Source organism: Microtus ochrogaster, chromosome 5, assembly GCF_000317375.1.
Source record: "Microtus ochrogaster isolate Prairie Vole_2 chromosome 5, MicOch1.0, whole genome shotgun sequence".
In the NCBI taxonomy this organism is placed as follows: Eukaryota; Metazoa; Chordata; class Mammalia; order Rodentia; family Cricetidae; genus Microtus; species Microtus ochrogaster.
In genome coordinates, this window is record NC_022012.1 from 74166353 (window position 1) to 74177113 (window position 10761).

The 10761-nt window shown below is 46.2% G+C and overlaps 1 protein-coding gene across 1 annotated transcript in view; it reads right to left on the reverse strand.

Moving 5' to 3' along the window:
* Spg21 (SPG21, maspardin) overlaps positions 1–10761 on the reverse strand; it is a 33863-nt gene that overhangs the window by 4556 nt on the left and 18546 nt on the right. Inside the window, exons 6-7 of the mRNA XM_005347758.3 lie at positions 3513–3621; positions 1624–1731 (exon numbers count right to left, since the gene is read on the reverse strand). Coding sequence (XP_005347815.1) covers positions 1624–1731; positions 3513–3621 — 217 coding nt within the window. The remainder of the gene's footprint in view (positions 1–1623; positions 1732–3512; positions 3622–10761) is intronic.

The window sequence follows — 10761 nt, forward strand, 5'->3', positions numbered from 1 at the left end:
GCCACCACCGCCCGGCTTCTTCATTTTTTATTTCAAGGTGTATAGGTTTTTTACCTCTATGTATGTCTATGCACCATAGGCATGCAGGCCAGAAGAGGATCCTCTGAACTGTAGTAAAGAAAGCTTGTGAGCTATTATATGGGTGTTGGGAATGGAACCCAGGTCCTCTTCAAGAGCAGTCACTGCTCTTAACCGCTGAGCTCTCTCTATTATATTTTTTTCCCAGATTTTTATTTTTAATTATGTATACATGTATGAATCTGTGTGGATATATGCATGTAAAATCAGTTTCTCCAGAAGAAAAAAGAGGGTTTCAGATCCCCTGGAGCTGGAGTTATAGGTGCCAGATGTAGGTGCTGGGAACTGAACTCAAGTCTTCTGGAAGAGCAGCAAGTGCTTAGCCACTGAGCCATGTTTCCAGCCCCACTACAGACAACCTTAAGAGCATTGTGCTAAGTGGAACAGTCTAGACTTGAACAAATGGTGTATCTAGAGCAAGCAAGTTCACAGAAACAAAGATGGTTGGTCATCAGCCAGGACACGGAGCATGGAGAGCTACTGGGCTCAAACTTAGGCTCTCGGCCTGGCAGCAAGCAATATTTTTAAATGTGATTTAAAAAAAGATTTTATTTATTTATTTATTTATTTATTTATTTATTTATTTATTTGTTATGCAGGCATGTTCTGCCTGCATGTATGCCTGCACACCAGAAGAGGGCACCAGCTCTCATTACAGATGGTTGGGAGCCACCATGTGGTTGCTGGGAATTAAACTCAGGTCCTTTGGAAGAGCAGTCAGTGCTGTTAACCTCTGAGCTATCTCTCCAGCCTGGCAGCAAGCAGTTTTAGTTGGTGGAGCCATCTTGCCAGTCCTACCTTACAGAAATTCTTTACACTCACAAGGCAAACCTCCGGATGTGAAATGTTTAGTATCTGTGGTTGAGAAAATATAGACACACCAGCCCAAGGGCTTGAGGTGTATGGCTGAGTGGAGAGTGTCTTCCCAGCACACAGAAAATTACAGGTTTTGTTCCTACATCCTAAAACAACCTCCCCAAATCAGGTAAAGACTACTAAGCTTACTGAAATTTGTCTCTCCTTTATGTATCTTACTTAGCTGACATGAATGTCTGCACCACATTCATACATGATATCTGAGGTGGTCAGAAGAGGGCATGAGATCCCTTGAACTAGAGTTACAGATGGTTGTAAGACACCATGTAGATACTGGAAAACAAACCCAGGGCCTCTGCAAGAGCAGTCAGTGCTCTTAACTGCTGAGCCACCATCTCTCCAGTCTGTTTTAACTTTTGGTGAGGGAAGAGTTGACAGTCTTACTACTTATCCTGGTTGGCCTAGAGCTTGCTGTGTACACCAGGTTGTCTCCAACCTGAGTGTTTCCCTGCCTCTGTCTCTCCAGAGCTGGGATCACAGGCCTTCACCAGTACACCCAGCACAATGGTGTCACTCTTAGGAGGAAAACTCCAGGCTAAGCAGTAGATTTTGGAACTGAGGAAACTAAGGTATATTTGCAGAAAGCAGCATGGTTAATGTCACAAAAGAATGACATCTTGACATATACATTTTAAATAAGCACCTAATATTACTGTAAAAGAAACTTACATCCATGATGGTTACAGGGATGTCCCGAATTTTATGAGGTTCCACATAAGAATTCTGACAATTGAGAGTCAGTCTTGAAGCCAGTTCACTCTGACCCAAACTCTCCAGCTGCAGGAAGAAAGACAGGCAACGGCTGCAGTAATTTTGTTTGTACGCTTACAGTAGGTCCATAGATAACATCTATGCTTATGGTGCTGGCAATGTGTATGGTGGAAGATCCACCAATGAGAAAACACACTGCATCCCAGACACTGATCTGGGACTGCAGGGCAGTGGCCTTTTCTACTGTGGCACCCAAGTCGAGCTCTGTAACTGGAACGTGGTTTTCCTTTGGCTTCAGCCTGTACTACCTGCTTAGCCCAGGTGTCTACGGGACAACACACTGATCTGTGCAACTCAAAGGGAAAAAATGAGTATGTAAGGATGTCCTGCGCCTTGGTTCTGAAACACCAGTTTGCAGACGTGTTTGTCAGCTTGACCTGAGTGGTACAGGAGCTCAAGGGAAGAGATTCCAGCCGGCATGACAGCACACCCCTGCACCCCTGCATGCAGGAGGTGAAGTTTGAGGCCACAAGATACCTTGTCTTGAGAAACAACAAAACTTAGCCAGGTAGTAGTGGCCCATGCCTTTAATCTCAGCACTTGGAAGGTAGAAGCAGGCAGATCTTTGAGTTGGAGGTCAATCAGGGCTACTTGGAGAAACCCTGCCAAAGGGGTGAAAAAAAAAAGAAACAACACAACCTCTGCCCACCCCATAGGAACTAGATTCTGCAGACGTATTGTCTAGTGTGAGGTCTCACAAGGTTTTGTTTTTGGAGACAGTCTTGCTGTATTATCTAGGCTGGCCCCAAAGTGGAGACCCTGCTGCCTCAGCCTCCCAAGTGCTGAGATTACAGGCATAATTACCAAAGCCAGGCTGAAAAAAATTTTAAACAAAGATTTAATTTTATGTTTAAATTGTATGTGTACAGGTGCCTGTGAGGCCAGCTAAGGGTGCTGGATCCTCAGTAGCTGGAGTTTCCGGCAGCTGTGAGCTCCTTGACATGCTAGGACACAACCTGCATCTTCTGGAAGCGCAGTACATGCTCTCAACCGCTCTATAATTTTTGTTTGAGGTTTGTTTTATTTCTATATATGACACAGACAACTTGAGTGTCAGCAAGTGGGTATGTGTGCACATGTGCATGTGCCCTCAGTGACCAGAGGCGTTGGGTACTCCTGCAGCTGAAGCTACCACCAAAGGTGGGTGCTGGGAACCCAACTCACACCTTCTACAAGAGCAGCCAGTGCTCTTAGCCACTCAGCCATATCTACAGTCCGTTAAATTTTATTATTCATTTGGTTTTTGGGACAGGGTTTCTCTGTATATCCCTGGCTGTCTGGGAACTCACTCCATAGACCAGGCTGGCCTCAAACTCAGAGATCCGAGTGCTGGAATTAAAGGTGTATGTAACTACCACTTGGTCCTTAAATTTTATTTTAAACTGACTAATAAACTGACTAATAAGCAATGTACATATTAGTAGGTACCTTTCCAATGTATGTACAATTAGGTAATGTTACATCAGGTTAAAACGATCTATTTCCTTAAATGCTTACAGTTTACCTTTAAAGAATCTTCTACTTTTTAAAGAATCTACAGTATTTTACTATTACTGTACGTTGCAAAATTAAGTAGGGTCTCACTCTAACCCTAGCTGTCCTGGAACTCACACGCATCTGCTCGCCTCTGCCTCCTGAGCTGCTGGAGACACTGACGGAGCTAAGCCCTCCTCAGCAGTGGGGTCTGTTTGAAGGTCTTAATACAGAGGACTGCTTAACAAAGACTTCCTTCCCCCGTGCACGAAAAAGTCCAAGTATGAAGTGTTTGGCAGGATCTTGATCCTTACCCTGTCCACCATGAAGTCAATGGCATCAGCCATCATTGGGTCCACTGGGCCAGAGGAAAAGTTCCCAAGAACTATTTTCTTGAGCATAAATGCTGGCATCAGCCAAAAGCTGCAAAAAAAAAAAAAAAAAAGAAGAGGCTGGTGACTGACACTGAAGTCTGCACATAAACAGCGAGCCATGTTTAGCACTGAAGCTCCGACATGACTGGATGCCTGGAATCCAGAAGGCGGCCCACAACCAACTCCTATGGATCCCCCAAAGCTCCCAAGAGCGACATTTCAACTCAAGACTCAACAATACTGCAAAATACCTCAGCACAGGCAAGAATTCTGATTACAAGTATGTTTTTTCTAACTAGCTTCATTTCCAGTGGGCATTTAGAAAATTCAGCGTTAGGAAAAATATTCTTGGCCAAGCAGTGGTGGTGCACACCTTTAAATTCCAGCACTCGGGAGACAGAGGCAGGAAGATCTCTGTGAGTTTGAAGCTAGCCTGGTGTACAGATTGAATTCCAGGACAGCTAAAGCTACACAGAGAAATCCTGTCTTAAAAAACAACAACACACGGGGAGAGAGAGATATTTTCCTTCCCTTTGGTTGATAGCATTTTTTTGATTGATGTTTTGTGACAGATTTCAAAATACCAAAATGAAAGCTATTTTCTCTACTGAAATTTGCCACTATTACATTAACATGGGCTAATTTGAGAAATTCAATCTTTATGGATTTCTGCATATGATCTTTATTATATTACATTTTATTTGTGTGGGAGCATATTGGCCACAGCATGTGTGTGGGAGTGAGAGGACAATTTGCAGGAGTTGAGGTCTTGTTTCCCCTGCTCAGTGGTTTGGGGATACACTGAGTTTGTCAGGCTTGGAGACAGCACTTACCTGCTGAACCAGCTCATCAGTCCTCTAAACAGGACGTGTGTGTGTGTGTGTGTGTGTGTGTGTGTGTGTGTGTGTGTATTCTGCCTACATGTATGTATGTGCACCATATACACGCCTGGTGCCCTCAGAGGCCAGAAGAGGGCGTCCAGTCTCCTACTGGAGTTACAGGTGTTTGTGTGCTGCCACATGGGCACTGGAAACCAAACCAGAGGCCTCTAGAAGAACAGCCACTGCTCTTAACTGCTGACCCACTCTCTAAATTAAAAAATATATATTCTGGGCGGTGGAGGAGCACACCTTTATCCCAGCACTCAGGAAGGAAGCAGAGGCAGGAAGATCTCTGTGAGTTCAAGGCCAGCCTGGTCTACACAGAGCAACCCTGTCTCAAATGTCACCCCCCCCAAAAATTTATTTATTGTATGTGTGTACTCATAGTACACATGTGGAGGTCAAAAGAGAACTTGTGGGAGTCAGTTCTCTTCTTCCACCATATAAGGTTCCAGAACTGAACTCAGGTTTGTAAGGTTTAGCAGAAAACATCTTCATCTGCGGAACCATCTTGCTCACCTTCTCTATGTGCTCCTTAATGGACAAGTATTCCCCGTGGAACGCACTCAGTCACTCCTCTCAACTGTGCTGACCTTTCTTCCCGAAGGTCCAGGCTATCTCCTGACGCTTACTGCTCAAAGCTGAGTTCCCTCTTGGCGCTCAATGTCTGACAACCTCGTAAGCGCCTCCCACCCCAGCCACTTTCTGAGCTCTTAGAGCTGAGGATGCCCTCTGTGCTCTTTTGCCCTGACAGCATCTTAATACGTAGCCCAGGCTGGCCTTGAACTTGTAATCCTCTTGCCTTAGCCTTCTTAGTGTTGTGATTGCAAGTGTGCACTGTGATAGCAGGGGTGGTCATTTTATTTCCCCCCGATGCTGGGATCCAGTCTAAGGCCTTGTGCCTGTTAGGCAAGCACTGAGCTACATCCCCTCCATCAGGCACTCTGTTTGAAAAAGGGAACAGAGCTGGACTTTATTTCCATTGCAAATTAGTTCATTTGTGTACATTTTTCCTCCTTTCTTTAAAAAGGAAGACGTGTTTGTTGGGACAGACTTTAAAGCCAAGCGTGCTGGCACATGCCTATCATGCCAGTGCTCAAGAGTCTGGGGCAGGAAGATAGCCTGGGCTACACAGGTGACCCCAATCAAGTTTTCATAGGCTGTGTTTATGTATTTACCCTTATGCATAAGTTACAGCTACATGATACACTCCTCCGAGGAAGCCAAGTGTGGGAACACATGCTGAGAATCGCAGCACTCTGCAGGAGGCACAGGAAGAACAAGAGCTTGGGATGAGCCTGGGTTACATGGTGAGTTCGAAGCCCTCCAGGGGAGCATAGGGAGATGACGACCGAGAAAAAAATTATGTAAAATCTCTAGTTGGTTTACAGATGAATGAATGCTTAAATAGAACAGAACTGATCATTAGACTAGAGGTCTTTAGGCTCACATGACTTGTGTGAATTTCAGTGGTGACCTATGTATCTTGAACCTATTAGCAAAGCGGGGTGAAAACTACATCTGGGGGTGTTAATAAACAGTTTCCCCAAACTGATTGCACATAGAGGAACATCAGGGTCACGTTACTCTTTTTCTTTGAAGCTTTTTTTTTTTAAGATTTATTTATTATATATACAGTGTTCTAGCTGTATGTTTGCTGGCCAGAAGAGGGCACCAGATCTCATTAGAGATGGTTGTGAGCCACCATGTGGCTGCTTGGAATTGAACTCAGGACCTCTGGAAGAACAGTCAATGCTCTTAACCTCTGAGCCATCTCTTCAGTCCTCTCTCTAAAGCTTTTGGAACCTGTCCTGGAACTAGCACTTGTAGACCAGGCTAGCCTCGAACTCACAGAGATCCGCCTGCCTCTGCCTCCTGAGTGTTGGGATTAAAGGCATGTGCCACCAATGCCCGGTGGTCGCTTTATACTTTTTTTTTTTTTTTTCGAGACAGGGTTTCTCTGTGGTTTTGGAGCCTGTCCTGGGATCTAGCTCTGTAGACCAGGCTGGTCTCGAACTCACAGAGATCCACCTGCCTCTGCCTCCTGAGTGCTGGGATTAAAGGCGTGCGCCACCAATGCCTGGTGGTCGCTTTATACTTTTTTTTTTTTTTTTGAGACAGGGTTTCTCTGTGGTTTTGGAGCCTGTCCTGGGATCGCTTTATTCTTGATCATCACCCTGAGTATGGTCCTGGGTGCTAAAACTGGACATGCCGCACAGGAGAGGAATGGGGACTGCATCTGACAAGGCTGCAGCAGGCATGCCAGCTCCACCCAAGCAGCCCCCCAGGGGCCAACAGAACCTATTCCAATGATGAGACTACACTGGGATCCAACCGACAGGGGAATGCCTTCTTTGGAGAAGTACTCTATAAACCTTTTAGCAAGGGGGTGGAGGGGTTCTCAAACAAGAGACCCAACAGAACTCAGGAGTTACAACAAAGCTCCATCTACTCCAGTTCCTGGAGAGGCGCTGACCATGAGGTGGTCAACAGCACAAGGGAAAGGTGAGCATGACCTCTTTTGTTTTCATACAAGGTCTCTCTCACCATGTACATACAATCTCAGGCTGTTCTCAAACACGTGATCATCTTGCTTCAGCACACACAACATGTGGCATGAGCATGATATTTAAGAACAGGGTGGGATGTGGCTCAGTTGGAAGAGAATGCCTTGGGTACATACTCAGGACTGATAAACTGGTATGGTGGTCCACATCTATAATCCCAGCACTTGGGAGGATCAAGACTTCTAGGCGACCTCCAGAACATTGGAAGCCAGCCTAGAAAATATGAAAAGCTGTCATAAGAGACTGGGGAGAAGGCTCAAAGGGTAAGTGCTTGCCCTGCAAGCCTGGGGACTGGAGTTCAGATCCCCAGTGCCCGAGCCAATGCTGAGCATGTGGGAGGTAAAGGCATGGGACGCCCGGAGCACGCTGGCCAGCTAGAAAGCCCTGGAGCTCCAGGGAGAGATTCTACCTCTACGAGGGATGGAGAAAAACGTGTGCGGTCAATCTCTGGCCTCCACACACATACACGATACCCTCACCATACCCCCCACAAGAAGCTGAATAAGGGAAATCTGTAACCGACTGAGGAAGCTTTTGGTACAAACCTGTTTGGGGGAAGCTGATGTAACACTTAAAGTTTAACAATGCACAGCAGCCGCAGGTGTGTTGGGGTGGGGGGCAGACACAACAGGCCGACTGGAGGACTGGCACCCCTAGTGCAAGGGGGGGGGGAATGGTAGAGCAGAGTGCTCTGAAGTGAAGGGACAGGAGAGGAAAAGAGTAACTTAGATACAGAAAGACACTATACAAACTGCCCCATAACAGGAGCCTGGGGTAAACCTGACAGAGGTAATGAATTGATTTCCTGTTGGAAGCCAGTGCTACTTGATCAGAGCCAAAATACTAGGTTGGCAAGAACAACCAACACTTTACAGCCACTCTCCTGATGGAGTCTTGGGAAAGGCAGAGGAGCCATTTTTGTAACCTCCGGAATGCCATCCTGGAACTCTCAGCATCTATACTGACAGATGCCAGAGTGCCTGATTCCCCTTCAAGGACAAGACCACCTACAAACCTCACATGCTCAGAAAACCACCTTTCTGCCAGGACAACCAAGCATCAAGGTCCAGCTGAACAGACATGAAGTTACCTGTGACACAGGTAAGGCTCACGGCGAGACAAAGTTTAATTTCCCAGTAAGAACTGCCTTAAAAGAAGGGGCAAAGATCCTCATCACAAACAACACCCCTTGGGAAGAAGGAGGGATAAAACCTACCCTCTTTTATAATTAGATTTATTCATGTGTGTGCAGCATCTGCTTGCTTGATGCCTTTTAACACAAGACTTATTAGCCAGGCATGATGGGATGTGCCGTTAACAACAGCACTCAGGGGGGATGCTGGCAAATGCTGAGCTTAGTAAGATCTCTCTCAAAAAGTAGAAATTTTAATAAACAAAATCCTGCCAGACTCCATATAATACTGACACTCAAAAAAATCACCTTCAACTGAGTATCAAGGTCTAAGGGAACTAGAACTCTCCAGAATCTGCACCCTAAGGCCTCTCACTCTGCAGACAAGTCTATTTGCGGTTAAGCGGCAGAGCCTGCCAACACAGGAGCGACTGCACAAGTCAGACTGCCTCGTGCAAAACCACAGATGTGCACACAGTTACCTCCTAATGATCTCTTTGTCCTAGAGCAGCAGGTCTCACCTTCCTAATGCTGCGGCCCTTTGATACAGCCCCTCGTGTTGTGACCCTGTGATACAGCCCCTCGTGTTGTGACCCTGTGATACAGCCCCTCTGTTGTGACCCTGTGATACAGCCCCTCTGTTGTGACCCTGTGATACAGCCCCTCGTGTTGTGACCCTGTGATACAGCCCCTCGTGTTGTGACCCTGTGATACAGCCCCTCTGTTGTGCTGACCCCCAACCATAAACTTATTTCATTGCTACTTTGTTATGAACTGTAATATCTGATATGTCACTCCTGTGGGGTTGAGAACCACTATCTAGAGGCAAGGAATCATTTGCCAGTGTATCAACAAGTCCAGACAGCACTTGCCTGGATCTGGGGTAAATAGCTATCTTTGTTTTCTTCCCTTGCAATTATGGGTTTAATGTAAAACCACTGTATGGGCTTTTGTTTTTGTTTGAGACAGTTTTCTTAGTGTTGGGGATTTTAGGTGTCTACCACCACATCTTGATGCTACCATGTCATTTTAAGTGACATTAGTCTACAAAGGACTAAGCTACAAGGGCTGGGGCTGTAGTTCAGAGGCTGAACGCTCAAAAGCACATACCAAAACCTTGGGACAAGCCTTGTGCATGCTCCCTACACATCCTTTCTTTAATAAAGATGAGGAATGGGAAACTACCCAGCCATTCTACTGACCAGTCCCAGTGTGAGATATGAGCTACCTTGTAGTGAATTGTACCATTCTGCTCCCAAATGATGTCTGATGCCCCTACCCCAGGTATAACTGCCTATAGAATATTGAACTAGTACATCCAACCGTCTGGGCCTCTCTGATCAGGCTTTGCCTACTGCTGAGCTGGTCACATGGTAAAAGCATCATGAGAAATGCAGAGGCAAGAATAATGGCTCAGGAGGCAAAAAGCATCATATAGGGCTCTAGGCTTAGCCAAGGGAAAGAGGGTTGCTAAAACCCTGCAGTTACTAGTGGCTGCTCACAGCATCCCTAGGTGATCATAAGCTACAGTTATGGCCACCAGAAGGGACAACCTAGTAAGTGGAAGCTGGCTCACTCAAAGCAGTGAAGAAGACTGCTGGAGTTGATGATAGCTCGGTTCTAACTGAGTCTCTGGTTCCTCAAATTATCTCAATATAAACTTTTACATACTGATAAAGACCTGAAGAACAGGCCTTTGCTTTGTGTGTGTGGCGCATGTCAGAGGACACAGCTGTCTTCTTCTATCACTGCCTTATTCCCTTGAGACAGGGTTTCACTGGAGTTGGAGCTCACCGTTTTTAGGCTAGGTTGTCTGGCGAGGAATCCTATCTCCACCCCTACCCTACCCAGCACTGGGGTGAGAGTGTGGATGTGCCCTGCTTATCCATGGTTACTGGGGACCTTAACTCAGGCCCTTATGTTTGCTGCACAAGCACTCTTACCAAGCCCCTAGGGTTTCACTTTTGACCATCAGTCCTGATGGAAAGGCTGTGCTCTGGAGGTGACTCTGACCTAGGAAGCCCTTGCAGAGACTGTGACACAGCATCCCCTCTGCACAACAGTCTCCCAATGGGTATGAATGTACACCGGCTCATTTTATACCACCCTAAATTTCCTGGTCTGCACCAGTTTAGTGGTATGCCTGTAATCCCAGCACTAGGGGAACAGAGGCAGGAAGATTTTGAGACCAGTCTGGGCTACATTTGAGACATTGTCTCAAAAACTCCAACACAAGGGGGCTGGAGAGATGGCTCAGCAGTTAAAAACACTGGCTGCTCTCTGGCAGGCAGTGGTGGCACACGCCTTAAATTCCAGCCCTTGGGAGACAGAACCAGGCAGATCTCTGAGAGTTCCAGGCCAGCCTGATCTACAAGAGCTAGTTCCAGGGCAGGCTCCAAAGCTACAGAGAAACCCTGTTTCGAAAAACAAAAGAAGAGCGAGCACTGGCTGCTTTTCCAGAGATCCTGAGTTCAATTCCCAGCAACTACATGGTGACTCATAACCATCTATAATAGTATCTGATGACCTCTTCTGGCCTGCAGGCATATGGATAGGCAGAGCACTTGTACCTTAAAAAAATTTATACATATATGTGTATGTATGTATAT